This window comes from Rhinoraja longicauda, chromosome 1, assembly GCF_053455715.1.
Source record: "Rhinoraja longicauda isolate Sanriku21f chromosome 1, sRhiLon1.1, whole genome shotgun sequence".
In the NCBI taxonomy this organism is placed as follows: Eukaryota; Metazoa; Chordata; class Chondrichthyes; order Rajiformes; family Arhynchobatidae; genus Rhinoraja; species Rhinoraja longicauda.
The window spans coordinates 109,461,950-109,479,049 of record NC_135953.1 but is presented as its reverse complement, the minus strand read 5'-3'; the positions used below and the strand labels follow the sequence as shown (position 1 = coordinate 109,479,049).

General features: G+C 39.5%; 1 protein-coding gene across 2 annotated transcripts in view; it reads right to left on the bottom strand.

Moving 5' to 3' along the window:
- The window catches only part of LOC144596308 (TBC1 domain family member 14-like), a 75,881-nt gene that overhangs the window by 41,428 nt on the left and 17,353 nt on the right, over positions 1–17,100 (bottom strand). Inside the window, exon 3 of one of the 2 annotated variants that reach the window (XM_078404557.1) lies at positions 9,236–9,359. In XM_078404557.1, the coding sequence (XP_078260683.1) occupies positions 9,236–9,359 (124 nt within the window). Of the gene's footprint in view, positions 1–481; positions 666–9,235; positions 9,360–17,100 lie in introns of those variants that run through there. The other variant, XM_078404563.1, reaches the window with a different exon arrangement.

Genomic DNA, 17,100 nt, shown 5'->3' with positions numbered 1-17,100 from the left:
TTAGCAATGTGGAAATTGTGTTTTTTTCAAAGTTGAAAATATGATGCAAAGTAAGATGATGAAGCAACATATCTACTCGAGTAATGTGAAGCTTTCAATACAAAGAAAATGCACAGTACCCTGCTGAGAACATTTGGAATTAAATGCAGAACTGCATTCTCTGCAAAATTTGATCATGATCTTTCAGCTTAACAACTTCCAAGCATTTGACCAGTTTCTTTAAGCAATATAAAGACTCCTTTCCTTTTAGAAGCCTAAAGAGCAAATCAGGGTACAGATTCTACAGAAATTAAGACTGAAAACAGAATACTAGTTACAGCATGATTCATCTTCACATTGTGTGCCAAGCAGAACAAAGGAAAGACTGCATCAATAAAATATACTGAGGTATCAAACATATTAGAAATATATACTTAATGCAAATCTGCATAAGATGAACAAATAGGCATTTTAATCTCACAGCTGTAAGGTGTGTTCTTACCATGAAAGCTGCCCTTATAACAATCCAACCGAGAACAAGAATGAAAAGCCTTCATATCTTAAAGCTCACGCTGCTGCCTCAACGATACTACAGCACTTGCTAAATTCATTTGTTATGACCTTCTCTCTCTCCTCAAGTCCTTACTACAGCATACAGAATATCACTGAGGTCTGCAGCTAACCACCGTCAGTAAAGAAAAGGGCTGCAGCCATATTAATCATCTGCAGAGTAGAAACATCCAATCATTTTCTCAGACTCCCCTATTATGCCTTAGCAGCAAATCACTGACAAGGATGGGCAGGGGCCGAGTTTCAAATTAAATTAGTCATGGCCTCCTAGGTTTATAAACAATTACTCAAGTTGGACTGCAGCACAGCAAAGGATGAAGCTAAAATCCCCACTCTTAAAGGATGAAACAGCTAAATAATCAGATTAAATAATCATTTTGGAATGATAAACTATAAAAAAAATTCTAGTCTCCCAAACTTTTTACAGAATAAAGTAAAATATAGAAGCATGATCAGTTTTTATACAGGTTGGTACAGGCAATGCTTAAATCATTAGTTGGGTCTCCAAATGTTAATATAATGACACGAGGTTAATACCAATGATTACTGCCAACTATAAGGGGTGATAAACTCAAGCGAGTTTAATCGGTGGGTTGCGAAAAAATGTTTTTTCACGGCAAATATTTCATTTGAGTTCTATACCAAACATAAGTACCTTTTAGCAAGAGCTCCATCTCAAAGCAATTTCTAAAAAAGTGTTATGAATGTAACAGGGATATAAAAATCTAAATAAGAAATTGCTTGGTCTACTGCTTTGATATTTAATTAGAATTACTTCTTACATTTTACTTGAACTACTTTGACATCCATTTCTGAAATGAAATAATTACATCAAAAATCACTTCTAAGATTAGTGACCCCTTCACCGAAAGTTTATCCCCCAATATTTTATCCATTCAATTAGAATCATATATCTGCATCACTAAGACCTCGATTACATTGCCCGATTTTACAATAACTTAACATCTGTGATCCGATTTTAATAGTTCTTGATTTGATTATTCCCATGCATTCCTGATGGTATGTACCAACTCCCACCATTTCAGCCCTCCAGCATTTTAAATTTCAACACTCCTCTAAACATAGCTTTGTGCACTTCCTCCAACAATGGTGGACTGATGATTCTCAACTGTGGAATGCCTTCCCAAAACTTCTGCTTTTAATTTTCTTTCCTGTTTCTACCCCTACCATCGGACCAAAAGGTTTGCTATCTTGTCATATGATTAAAAATTATTTCATGACACGAGGGTCATTTTATTGCAATACACATACATTAAAGCAGTACCCATTTTAAATCAACCCATTGACAACCCTAAGCTTTTTTTATAGCATCACTCAGCCAATATGTTTAAAGGTTTTTCTGTTTTACCCTATTATACCCTTAAATGCAAGCAGTAATCTAGTTGTGAACCTGCTTTTATATCCTTTCTGAGATTAGGCTATTAAAATGACCCTCAAACTCATTAGGCTTCTGTTCAATCTTCAATAGAAGACACACAACATCAGAATTGAATATAGATTTTAAATTAAATGCACGAGACAAACAAAATAGTTCATATCATTCCAAGAATCAAAAATGTTATTTAATATTAGAGGCAGTTCTGCTGTAACACGATAGTTGCTTTCCAAAGAAACCTCATTACAGAAAATTTTGTTAATGGGGAAAGGGGGGGTTAAGGACTATAGTTTCAGATTCACAGTAACAAAGCCGGCTCCCCTGACAACCCCCGCCCCACCACTAGGATTTTCAAAAGATAGAATTTCAATCGCAATAAGTCTATTTTCATTGCTGCAGGCGAAAGTACTGAAGGCTGCAAGTTACATTGCTTATAATATTCTTGCACTAATGTCAATAGAAGGCATTGCTTGTCAATTTCAATGATCATACACAATTGAAGGGCAGTTATGCTCTTAGGAAATAATGGTGTCCGATTACTGTCAAGTCAAGTCAATTTTATTTGTATAGCACATTTAAAAACAACCCACGTTGACCAAAGTGCTGTACATCTGATTAGGTACTAAGGAAAAAAAAAAGAAACATACAGTAACACGCAAACAGTTCACAGCGCCTCCTCAATGAGCCTCAAACGCTAGGGAGTAGAAATAGGTTTTGAGCCTGGACTTAAAGGAGTCGATGGAGGGGGCAGTTCTGATGGGGAGAGGGATGATGTTCCACAGTCTAGGAGCTGCAACCGCAAAAGCGCGGTCACCCCTGAGCTTAAGCCTAGACCGCGGGATAGTGAGTAGCCCCAAGTCGGCCGACCTGAGGGACCTGGAGTTAGAGAGGGGGGTTAGAAGATTTTTGATGTAGGGGGGGGAATGTCCATTTAGGGCTTTATACGTGAATAGGAGGAGCTTGAAGTTGATTCTGTACCGTACAGGGAGCCAGTGGAGAGAGGCCAGAATCGGGGTGATGTGGTACCTTTTACGGGTACCCGTCAGGAGTCTCGCTGCGGCGTTTTGAACCAGTTGCAGGCGAGACAGGGAAGATTGGCTGATCCCAGTGTATAGGGAGTTGCAGTAGTCTAGGCGGGAGGAAATGAAAGCGTGAATGATTTTTTCTGTGTCGTCGAATTGGAGGAAAGGTTTGATTTTAGCTATGGTTTGAAGTTGGAAGAAGCTGGCTTTTACCACAGCGTTGACTTGCTTATCAAATTTTAATGCAGTCAAATATCATGCCGAGGTTTTTGACATGCAGTTTGACTAGGCAGGATAGACTTCCAAGACTGCCTGTTATCGATTTGATGGAGTCGGGGGGGCCGAATAGGATGACCTCAGACTTGCTCTCATTTAATTGGAGGAAGTTCTGTGCCATCCAACATTTTATGTCCTCAAGGCAGTGTAAGAGGCTGTTTAAATTTGACTGGTTGTTGGGTTTCAGGGGGAGGTAAAGCTGAGTGTCATCGGCATTGCAGTGGAAAGAAATGCCGTGCCTTTGAATGATTTGGCCAAGGGGGAGCATGTATAGAGAGAAGAGAATGGGGCCTAGGATGGAGCCTTGTGGAACTCCGCAGGAGAGGCTAGCTGGAGCAGAGGAATAACTGCCTATGTTGATGGCGAAACTCCTATCTTTGAGGTATGAAGCGAACCAGCTCAGGGCAGTGCCATCAATGCCAACCGCGTACCGGAGACGGTCAATAAGGATGGTGTGGTCCACTGTATCGAACGCTGCGCTGAGGTCGAGAAGGAGCAGGATTGCACAGTCGCCGGTGTCGATGGCGAGAAGCAGGTCGTTGTGTACCTTCAACAAGGCAGACTCTGTGCTGTGGTGGGCTCTGAAACCTGACTGGAAACTTTCCAGGAAGGTGTATTGGTGCAGGTAGGGCACTAATTGGTTTAGAATTGCCTTTTCAAGGACTTTTGACAGGAATGGCAGTTTGGAAATGGGTCTGTAGTTGCTAGGCAAGGTGGGGTCTAGGCTAGGTTTTTTCAGTAGGGGCTGGACCACCGCGTGCTTGAAACTGGTTGGAACAGTGCCAGTGGCCAGAGAACTGTTGGGAGGTTAGGTTATAAACAGGTTTTTTTGCCCCCTTTACTGTTTAAATCGAAGACTGCTTTTTCCCTGCTTGACAATTGCCAAAGTAACCATTCAGTGGTTCTCATTCCAGATCAATATCCCATTATAACTCAGCGATAAGTTACGGAACACTATTTGCCTTGCGTAGGCTATGTTATGGAATTGTGTTATGAAAATGTGCATTAGAGCAGAACTACCTGTATTAAGTCTAGAGACTTAACCACAATGGATCTACATACCAATTTATTTGTTCACATTCTTTTTTGGAAAATTTAATGTCTCGCCCATCACCTACAGTGCAATCCTCTCCAATGTTGTTGACTAGATATCCACTTTAGGTATTCTTACATGATATTTTATAAAAATATGACGGTAAAGTCCATTACATTTTGAATGGAAGTCTAAAAATGTTTTCAACATAAATTAATCAATGAACTGTTAAGGACTCTTTGACAAAAGCCTCTATTTGATGGACTGGGCAAGAGATTGGGTGGTTCAAACAATTATTTAAGGCTGGATTTGGCATGATTTCTACAGAGCATGTGTGGAAACTAAAATGTCATGCTGAAGTTCTGCTGTGATAGGAAGGACTCCAAGATGTGCTTCTGAACAGCAGAAAGATCAAATAGATGACGAAGCAAAAGTTGAATATGTCCAAATGTATAGCACATTTGTTTTCAGTGTACCAAAATACAGTGGAGCAGCATGATGAACAAATTAAATTTGAACAATTAAGTGCTTTTAAACATTTAAACAAACGCATGTAACAAGCTCCACTGTAGGAAATAAAAGTTAATAGATGTCCTTTGTAGAAGATTATTGAAACATTTTCATAAACAGAACTTTAAAAGGAGATTTTCTTGCCTTACTTTCTAGTACTTACTCAAGCTCCACTTATTTTTAAAACAGACTCATTATTCAGAATGCTGAGACTTCCTTCTTATTTTCAAGAGGAATGGCAGACTCCTACAAGCAACTCCCATTTCAAAAGGGTGCGAGTTGAAAATTCAATGGTTTCTTCATCACGAGTATCAAGGTACAGTGAAATACTTTTTTGCGTAGATCAGCAAGACTATCACCATACATAAGCACAAAACCTCAGTTAGTACAGAATATGCAGAACTGCCCACTGAGTCGATATGCATGAGGCACCATTTTACAGTCTCACTGCAGCTGGAACTAAGGCCCTTTGCAGCTATTGCCTCCATTCCAGTCATCCCGCAAACTGTCGTCAATCTGGATGCATTCCGTTGCCCCTTTATCTGCATCCGCGGGGGAAAAAAGCAACTCAGCAGATAAAGCAAATTACACACTCCCACATTGGCTCCTTGCTCTGATGTAGCATGCTCCTTATTTTAAGCACTTTTTAAAAAACTGATGCTCACAATAGAGTCCAAGCAGAAAAGATTACAGTCCCAGGAGAAAAACTTCCAAGTGCCCAGTTCTACATCTGAAAATTAGTCACAAAAATGAAGTGCACTGGCTTTCCTAAACATGTGCAGAGGTGGAAACATTTAAAAAATCATGCCAAATTACTTGATTATATATCAATCACAGACATTTATGACCAAGGCATGACATAGTATACAAATGTGGGAATGTTTGCTCATATCAAATAAATTTGAAATGAAATGAAATCAATTTTTGCTCATATCAAATGAAAATAATACTTCACAGCAATTTCACTCTACTCCAGGGAATACAGTTTAGCTGTTTTTAGAATACGTCACTTTTACAATCTCTAATCAACATTTTTTTTTAAAGAATGGAAATTGAGACAACTCCAACTAACACACTTTCCCTTCCTCCTTCCTACCTCTGGTTCTCCTGCAGTGTGGAGTATACTTTCACCGATAAAATCTATAACGTCTATTGTGGAAAGTTGTATGTACCATCTAATATTACCTATATTGTCCTTTCATTGAGCATTTCAACCATTTATGCTACTTTTAATGGAATTGCGATTCAGATCACAAAGCTGATGTATCATGGAAAGTATTGAATGGAAACCAAATTCCAATAGGACACCTTTTAGTCATCATATAACTGATGAGCAATCTCAAGTTAATTTAAAACAAACCCATGATATTACAAAAAAGCAATGGAATGTTTTGGGAACCATTGCTGGAAAAGTCACTTGAATCTTCCAAGCCTGACATATTTAGTATATGCTTTTGTTTAAAACTGACTCCTTTAGAATAATTATTTTATTTTCAGAATTAGAGATTTTGCTGCCTAAAACTGAAACTCTCCCAAAATGATATATAACAGCCTATAATAAACAATCATAGTCAGCCCCGCCTGAAGCGTTTGAAGAGTAAAGTACAAAGGTGAAAAGTAGGAGGATTTTTGATAGTTGGAAATTCTACAAACAAGGGGCAGATGATATTCACCGTAGAGAAATTAATTATAGACAATAGATGCAGGAGAAGGCCATTCGGCCCTTCGAGCCAGCCATTCAATGTGATCATGGCTGATCATTCGCAATCAGTACCCCGTTCCTGCTTTCTCCCCCTACCCCCCCGACTCCGCTATCATTAAGAGCTCTATCCAGCTCTCTCTTGAAAGCATCCAGAGTTGTGTTGTGTTGCACTTCAGGCCACAAAATCCAGGAAGGAAGTATTTCTTATTAGGATCGCAGCATTTTCATTTCCTGTGCACAAAATAATGGTATAGGGAACATGAAATAAATGTGGGGACACTGACAATAAATCAAATCTTCCACAATATCAATCAGCAGTAAGAGGTGAAGCACATCAACATTTGGGAATAATCTGATGTGCTATTATTGGCTCAAAATTGAGTAGATGTTGTAATTTTATAATTATTACTGTCACACATAGAAAGCAGTGTTGGATTTCTGAATGTAAAATGAAAAAGTAATTGTGGTATGGATGCTGAATTGAGCAATTACGAAAAGATTGTTTGGGTTATGTTAAGCGAGAAAACAAATCAAATTGAACAACAGCATATAATCCTCCAACACTTTCGCCACCTCAAACGGGATCCCACTATTGGCCACATCTTCCCATCTCCACCCCTTTCTGCTTTCCGCAGAGACCGTTCCCTCCGCAACTCCCTGGTCAACTCGTTCCTTCCCACCCAAACCACCCCCTCCCCAGATACTTTCCCCTGCAACCGCAGGAGATGCAACACCTGTCCCTTTAACTTCCCCCTCGACTCCGTTCAAGGACCCCGATAGTCTTTTCAGGTGAGGCAGAGGTTCACTTGCATCTCCTCCAACCTCATCTCCTGTATCCGCTGTTCAAGGTGTCAACTTCTGTACATCGTCGAGACCAAGCACAGGCTCGGCGATCGTTTTGCTGAACACCTCCGCTCAGTCCGCCGTAACCTACCTGATCTCCCGGTTGGTCAGCACTTTAACTCCCCTTCCCATTCCCAATCTGACCTGGGCCTCCTCCATTGTCAGAGTGAGACCCAGCGCAAATTGGAGGAACAGCACCTCATATTTTGCTTGAGTAGTTTACACCCCAGCGGTATGAACATTGACTTCTCTATCTTCAAATAGCCCTTGCTTTCCTTCTCTCTCCATCCCCTCTCCCATCCCAATTCTCCCACCAGTCTTTCTGTCTCCAACTACATCTGTCCCACCCACTCCCCGACATCAGTCTGAAGAGTCTCGACCCGAAAAGTCACCCATTCCTTCTCTTCAGAGATGCTGCCAGTCCCGCTGAGTTACTCCAGCATTGTGTCTACCTTTGATTTAAACCAGCATCTGCAGTTCTTTCCTAAACAAATTGAATATAAAGATATGGTTGGGAGGGGTGTGAGTGGAGCATTCAAGATTCTGAAAGTATTAGATAATGTAGACAAACCACAAGCAATTCCTACAATTTGGCATTCCGATTACAGAAATTAGCCGCTACAGAATTCACAGATCATAAGAAAAACTTCAACATGGTTAGCATTGCTCGCCAAGGACTGCTGTATTTTCCGGTTGCTTCCCCTTCCCATACTGACCTTGCCATTTTGGGTCTCCTCCATTACCAGTGAGACTATTAATGAACTGGAGGAACAGCACCTCATATTCTGCTCGAGTACCTTACAACCCAATTATATGAACATTGAATTCTCCAATTTTAGGTAACACTCCTCCCTCCTTTCCTGTGCCCACTCTCACCCCACTGTGCACCCATTTCTCCTGCTATCCCACCACCTCCATCCCCATCCACATTTATCACTTCCTCTTGTTTTACATTTCACTCTTTTCTCCTTATGTCCATCCTTTTGTCGCATTGTCTCCGTCCATACCCGTTACATCATTAGCTTTTACCCATCCATCTGCCAAGCAAACCCTCCTCTCCTGTACCCACTAATCACTTGCCGGGCTTTGACTCCTCCCCACCTCTTTTCCAACTTTCTCTCCCCTACTACAACCAGTCTGAAGAATGGTCCTGACCGAAAATATCACCAACCCATGACCTCCAGAGATGCTGCCTTGCCCGTTGAGTTACTCCAGCACAGTGTCATATTAATTTTCTTGTCAAGCTACCAACTGTATCAGTGATACTAAGAGAATGCAAGCATTTTATCGTCTTCCATACCGGAATGCCTCAGGCTCAAGCATTTCAGCACTTAGTTACTGAGTTTAATATGGACGCTTCAATACAAAAAAATGTATTTAGAGTACAAATCTACGTGAATGGATTTAAAAAACTACACCATTCACAATGATGTGATTTGGATTTATCTGGGAAAAATCTTGCCAAAAATTAGTAGGGCTGCATAGATTTGGCTTTGTCCAACTACTCTTTAGCCCAAGTGTCCTTCACTGAAGTTTTAAAAACTGTAATAAACATTGAAATAACAATTAGTTTCAACTACAGACATTAACTATATAGCCTTTAACAGAACTCACAAAATAAAACCCTTCATGAAGTACTTTAAAATAATAAATGTCACCTTTAATCATATTTCAGAGTAGAAATAGAGTGCCACACTCAGTTGTTGACATTTACTCAAATATAAAATATCCTGAAAAACTTTACATCATTAAAAATGACAAACAATTATCACCAATAACAGGTCAACATATGTTTCAATGCAATTGCTTTTTAAAAGATTTTTTTTCAGTTTTATGTCTGTTTCGCTTCATCCAATTTATTTTTAAAACAGGGAAAACACTATGATTATAAGTATCACCAATACCTGCTGAATTCTCTCGGAATCTTTGAGAGTGCTTTCCTTGGCTGGCATCTTCCCAAACAATTTCCAGCCTGGAGTATTCTGTTCTAATGGGATGGAATCTTTTAGTTTCTTAGGAAACAAATTCCTGAAAAGTAGAAGCAGAAAGCTATTATCTGGAATTCATCCAATTTTAAATAGATGGCTAGCAAATGAACATTAGTACTCCAGAGAGGATTACAAAATCATTTTTTTCATTACAGCAATTTATCTGAAGTTCTGTATATTAAATAAGGTGCACCTGCTGCTTATAAACAGTGGCATATCTATTCAAAAAGCTATTGCCCAGGATTCACAATGCAATAAATTCAAGCAAGCTGCTGATGCAAACATTTAGAAATCAAAGTCATAAAAATGTACAGCAGTTCATAACATCATAAATGATAGGACCAGAATTAAGCCATTCGGCCCATCAAGTCTACCGCGCCATTCAATAATGGCTGATCTATCTCTCCCTCTAAACCTTATTCTCCTGCCTTCTCCCCATAACCCGACACATGTCCACCCCAGAGAGAAGTCAGATTAACATTCTAACATTAACATAGTGAAGACTTGTAAGATAAAGTGCTGGAAATAATCAACAGGTCAAGCAGCAACCACAGAGAAACAGAGTTAGCAGGTCAATGACTCTGAAACATTTCTCCATGGAGGCTGCCTGATCTGGTGAATATTTCCAGCATATTGTTTTATGATTTCCAATTACCAAAGATGATTAAATTAATCAAAAATAAATATTTATGAATCACACAGTATGATGAAAGATCACAATTGCTTAAATTCAAACTAATACTGCTGGCATTGGCCATTTTAGATTATTCAGATTATGGGTCTGTCCAGTTTGATTCTATCAACTATCCCTATTTTCTAGTCAGTACAAATTTGAGAAAAGATTCACAATCAGAAACGACAGGAGAATTTACAACAAAATAATCAATGCGTGTATTTGTGTATGCTTCATTGATCATTTAGTGGTCAGAAAAATGATATAAATTGCAATATATAGGATGCTTCAATTCATTACAAATCACTTCCCTTTTTAAAAGTTTAGGTCTTCTTTTGCTTAAGTTGCACCAACTTTCACCTGTTTATTTTAGAAGTTACCATTTCACCAGAAAATAGGAAGATACTGGGTTATACTCAATTTTACTTGCATTAAATATTGTGACTCAGAGAAATTTCCTGTGTTTTGTTAGAAATTTTTCTGAATACTATTTGATGACGATTAGCAGATGAAATTATTTAAAGTTGCCGATTATCATGGGGGGGAAAAACAAATCATTGGCAAATGATTTCACTCTTCTGCCAGAGTGTATTTTTTTCAATTGCCATATTATGTTAATAAGGGAACACTAAATAAATTCAAAATATATTGCTGAATTATACTATTGACCCAATGAATTTATTCAAAAGCACAAATCTGGCTTCTTTATTCTGTTATCTATAATTTATCTTTGTTACATTTATTGCCATGGTTGTAGTTAGTTTTGCTATAATGTGATAGTTGTGTTCCTATGAAAACTGTCACAGGAGAAAACCTTGTTATAAAGTGGAAAAGGAGTGTTTTTGGGGGGTTGGGGAGAAAGAGAAAAAGTTTCAGACTCACAATAACCAAGGATTTTCAAAAATAAGTCTTTGTAATAGGTGCAAACTTGTGAATGCAAGCTAAAAATAGTAAAGGATGCATGTCACACTGTTTAGAGCACCTTTGCACAGGTATCATAATAAGTTATTGCTTGTCAATTTCAATGCCCACTTGCAGTTAAAGTAACAGCTATATTTTTAAGCATGATGTCTGATTACTGCAAGAAAGTTACTTCGAACGTCTTTTTCCCCAAGATCGCTTTATTTTTGTTCATCAATTTCTAAAGTAACTTAAGTGGTTCTCTAGTTCCTGAACAAATCGCTACAGCCAATTTGGCCAGGTTAATACAGTGTTCACCAATTCATCAATCACGTTATATCTAATTCTCATCCTGGAAACACGCATTAGAGCCGAACTCCTTGTTCACATTTCCCTGAAAGCTGGTATATACAGTGGTGAAGAAGGCAAATTACATGCTTGCCTTCAAAGTATGGAGTACAAGAATTGTGACTTCATGCTACAGCTGTACAAAACATTGATTAGGCTAAACTTAAAAGTATGGCGTTATTTCTGTTTGTTACATTGCAGGAAAGATGTGATCAAGCTAGAAAGGATGTAGAAAAGATTCACGATGATGTTGCCTGGATTGGAAGATTTAAATTATCAGAAATTAGATTGGATAGGCTAGTTTATATTCTGGAGCAAAGGATATTGAGAGGTGACTTGACCAAAGTACATAAAATTATGAGAGGTATAGATGGTGTAGATGCCCGCGTCCAAAATTTCAAGATTTCAAGATCAATTTATTGTCACATGTACCAATTAAGGTAGTGAAATTTGAGTTACCATTCAGCCATACGAGGTAAAAAGCAACAAGACACACAGCCACATAAAATAAAGTTTAACATAAACATCCACCACAGCGGATTCCACATTCCTCACTGTGATAGAAGGCAATAAAGCTCAACCATCTTCCTCTTTATTCACTCGCAGTCGGGGCTGTTGAACCATCCGCAGTTGTCGCTGCCGACTGTCCAAGCCCTCGTGTCAGGATGATCGAAACTCCGGCGTCAGGACAGTTGAAAAACTCCCCGCAGCATGGAGCTCCCGAGTCGGCCTCTTCTTGCCAGAGACCGTGGGCTTCACGATGTTAAAGTTCACAGGCCCCGTGGTTGGAGCTCTCCACAGTCAATCCTCGGCAAAGGATCGCAGCTCCGCAATGTAAAGGTCCATGCTGCGCCCGTGGTTGAAGCGCCAGGCCGGTCTCCCGGAAAGGCCACCAACTCCTCGACGTTAAGCCGTAGTGGGGACAGACATACGATATGGAGGGGAAAAAACGGGGGGAAAAAACGCATCTCCGTCGAGATAAGATTGAAAAAATGTTTCCCCCCAACCCCCTCCCCACATAAAACAACCCAAGGAACACTAAAACATAATTTTAACACATACTTAAAATAACAAAAACAGCAGAAAGGACAGACTGTTGGCGAGGCAACCTGCGCTGGTTGCGTCACGTGGTGTTTAGCGAGGGGCTTAAAGGGGATTGGAGTATATTTTACCCCACCGCACAGAGTAGTTGGTATCTGGAATGAGCTGCCAAAGTTGGTGGCAAAGACAGGAACAGTAACAACATTGAAGAGACATCTTGATAGATACTTAAAGTAAAGTGGGATTAGTAAAGGTTGGCATGATGGTCATCATATATGTGGTGGGCTGAAGGGCCTGTTGCTCTGCTGAATAACCCTGTGACCATCAACCAATTTTACAGCATGCTGCGTCTGTTATCAAAGAAAGCCAATTTCAAGGCCCCTAGTGTGCAATGTTATCCAGTTAGCTAATTCTTACATACGGCACACCGGGAAACAAAAACAAAAACAAATTCTGAAAGTTACACAGCATGTCAAAATAGGATTGGAAAACGTGATTAAGATACAGGCTAAAACATCAATACTTTCAACTATGATATCTTACTCTAAAGTAAATGACAAACAATGCAAAATATGCAAATAGAATCTTAGTGAGATTTTTTTGCTGAAAAAACATGACAACTTATCATGTCACGACGATCGACTTAGATTGCTTGCAATGAAACAAGATTTGCACCATATTTGAAAGTAGAACAAATGCATAAATAGGTTAAATACACGTCAATGCAGGCAATTTCCCTTTGCAATTTGGAGTGAGATACAAACCCCTGGGGGTGAAGAGCTGAGAAGCTTTGGAATTTTTGTATCATGTGGTACGTTAGTGCGGCAATCAGTACTGCTGCCTATTACCTCCAGGGAGTTGGGTTTGATCCTGACCTTGGATGCTACTTGTGCGGAGTTCACACGCAGTAACTAGGCCCCAAAGACAAGCTGGTAAGTTACCGTAAATTACCCAGTAGTGTTGAGTAATGGGAAAAAGAAAGAATCAAAGAGGAGTTAATGGACATTTAAACGAGTTGCAGGGATATGGAAAGCATTTTATCGGGATGCACCACCACATAGTTTGGGAACAGCTCCATCCAAGGCCACACAAAATTAGAGAATTGTGGTCACCGCCTAGACTATCACACAAACCAACTCCATTGACTCCATTTACACCACGCTGCCTCAACAAGGCCACCAGCATAATCAAGGACAAGTCTCACCCCAGTCACTCGCTCTTCTCCCCTCTCCCACCAAATCAAGAGGCACAGAAGTGTGAAAACGCACACCTCCAGATTCATGGAGTTTCTTCCGAGCTGTTGTCAGACAACTGAACCATCCTATCAACAACTAGAGAGCAGTCCTGAGCTACAATCTACTTCATTGGACTGAACTTTATACTGTACTGGACTTTATCTTGCACGAAACATTATTCCCTTTATCATGTATCTATACACTGGACGGCTCGATTGTGATCATGTATAGTTTTTCCGCTGACTGGCTAACATGCAAAGGTTTTTACTGTACCTCGGTGCACATGACAATAAACTAAACCAAGAGATAAATAAGGGGCGTGAGTCAGGAAAAATCTAAGGGAATTGGTGACTTGTAAGCTTGCTTAGACCAGATGGGCCAGCTTCTTAAAGTGTCATTTGATAACGTGAACTTTAATAATTTTGACTTCATTACTGTGCGAGAACTGTGTTTTGGCAAGACACTTGGGGGAATGCCCATGTGCTTCTCTGAACAGAGACAAGGGATCTAATTCTCACTCAACAGCATTTCTAACTTCAATTTAGGAGCTCGCACAAAAGATTCTCACATATCGCTGCAGGCAAAATTTGTCTCCTCATACCACATTTGGTTGTAATAAAAGACCACAATGTAGTTTGTACAAGAATGGCTACAAGTGAAATTAACATTTTAATCAAATAAAAGCATCTCTGCCATATTTTCTAATTTTCTGTTGCATCACAAGTGAATCACTAATAAGCGCAATAAAATTAAGGAACATTTTCAAACCCGCAATGTTTGTGTGCAAATTAAAAAGTACACTTATTATTCTTTCAACTATATTTAAACAGGAGGAATAATAAATATACTTTAAGAACAGGCACAATCTCACAAGACAAAACAATGCTTGTGGAACAATGCAATAACTGATTTACATTCAAGGGGGCAGATCATAGCATCAGTCAATGAATATAACCTTGTAAAAACTTGAGGGAAGTACAGCATAAAAGATGTCTCACACTGCGCGTGCGTGTGTGTGTGTTTGTGCACTTGAGTATGTGTATATTTACACACTGAACTTCTTTTTCCTTCTCTCGTTTATTGTATTACTTACAGTGTACTATGTTTACACATTCTGTTGTGCTGCAGCAAGTAAGAATTTCATTGTTCTATCTGGGACATATGACAATAAAACACTCTTGATTAATGAAAACAGCATCCAGGTATGTACAACGTAACTAGGCATAAGTTAGCATTTTCATTTATAAACTTCCCAATTCTTATTTCAATTCTGCCAGACAGAAAAAGACTTCTATGCCCAATTAAAGAACTCGAATATGCCTTTAAAGCTAAATAAATAACCTCAATTTAATTCTAAAACTTCCTTAACTCAACACATCTCAGGATCTTCCCGCCAATGGAATGGGAAATAGAAGAAAATTGGTTTGGAGCTCAGTTACAGTATACATAAAAACATGTTCAATTATTAGTCCTTGGCCAACAACAATCCTACTGCGATCCCATCAAATTTAATGGGGAAATATGCATCATGTATTCACAAAAATATTACTGCTAACAACACATTATATATCGACAGGAACTCCTTACCTGTCTATCTGTAAGAATAGAAGAGCAGTAGCCATAATTTCAAATAATCAGTCGCGAGTGGAATATCAAAGGCAACAATTGCTCCATGTTGGATTCACTTCTGTAGTTTCTGTCACCTTTATTCTCGTCACAAGCATTCACAAGTGCACTGTTGGACTTAAAATATTAATCTCGGTCACGCCCTGCCAGCAATCCAATACAGTACTAACACAGAAGACAATTGAGAATGCATACCTCAAGGAGGGGACTGGTTGCAATTAGACCTACCCACTGAAAGTCATTTTAAAATAAAAGCAATTCACAGGTATCAGACTGCAAGCAGGGGTTCTACAATTACCATAAATCCTTCACTATCAATCTCAATTAATGGAAGAATGGAGGCTTTCAAGAATGCGTTTCAATACTCTAAATAGGGAAGTTGTGATTTCTATGGCCCAAAAAGCAAAAGTTCTCAATAACAGAAATAAAAGCTGAGCAGAGTAACAGCTGCCAAAACAACCCCCCTACACTTGCAGTGAATAAGGAAGTCGCATAAAAAAATTAACTTCCTGAAAACTCTTTATCTCAACAGCACAGTTATACAAATACCACATGTTGTCGACTCTAAAAAGGCAACAAGACACGTTATTTTATGTACTAGAATGAACAGTGGTCCATTCATGAAGGCAAAGTTTCTGACTACACTCCCAAAGCAGTACTAAAAATGTCTCAACAACCAACTGTTTGGCTTGGATCATTGTCACGTGCACCGTGATACAGAGAGAAACTTTGTTTTGCATGGTATCCGGGCAAATCATTTTATTCACGACGAGTGCATTAGGTAATGCAAACAAGAAATGTAAACAGTGCAGAATAGTGTTATAGCTACAGCGAGAGTTCAGATAAGAAAGAAATAAGAAATGCAAAAGTGGATTTGTTATATACTGCAATTCGTTTCGTTTCTGATACCAGTGCTGCAGTATATTAACATTAACCCTCTTTATACATTACAAGTGCAACTACAAAAAATAATTTGAAAAGTAACATAGCAACATAGAAAACAGGTGCAGGAGTAGGCCATTCGGCCCTTCAAGCCAGCACCTCCATTCAATGCGATCATGGCTGATCATCCACAATCAGTACCCCGTTCCTGCCTTCTCCCCATAACCCTTGATTCCGCTAGCCCCAAGAGCTCTATCCAACTCTCTTTTGAATGCATTCCAGTGAATCGGCTTCCACTGCCTTCTGAGGCAGAGAATTCCATAAATTCACAACTCTCTGGGTGAGAAGGTTTTTCCTCATCTCAGTCCTAAATGGCCTACCCCTTACTCTTGAACTGTGGCCCCGGCTCTGGACTCCCCCAACATCGGGAACATATTTCCTGCATCTAGCTTGCCCAATCCCGTAATAATTTTATTTGTTTCTATAATATCCCCTCTCATCCTTCTAAATTCCAGTGACTATAAACCCAGTCGTTCCATTCTTTCATCATATGTCAGTCCTGCCAACCTGGGAATTAACCTCCTGAACCTACGCTGCATTCCCTCAATTGCAAGAATGTCCTTCTTCAAATTAGGAGCCCAAAATTGCACACCATACTCCAGATATGGTCTCATCAGGGCCCTGTACAACTGCAAAGGACCTCGTTGCTCCTATACTCAAATCCTCTCGTTATGAAAGCCAACATTCCATTAGCTTTCTTCACTGCCTGCTGTACCTACATGCTTACTTTCAGTGACTGATGTACAAGGACTCCCAGGTCTTGTTGCACCTCCCCTTTTCCTAATCTGACACCATTCAGACAATAATCTGCCTTCTTGTTCTTGCCACCAAAGTGGATAACCTCACATTTATCCACATTATACTGCATCTCCAATGCATCTGCCCACTCACCCAACCTATCCCGTCACCCTGCATCCTCATGGCATCCTCTTCACCATTCACACTGCCACACAGCTTTGTGTCATCTGCATATTTGCTAATGTTACTTTTAATTCCTTCATCTAAATCGTTTATAT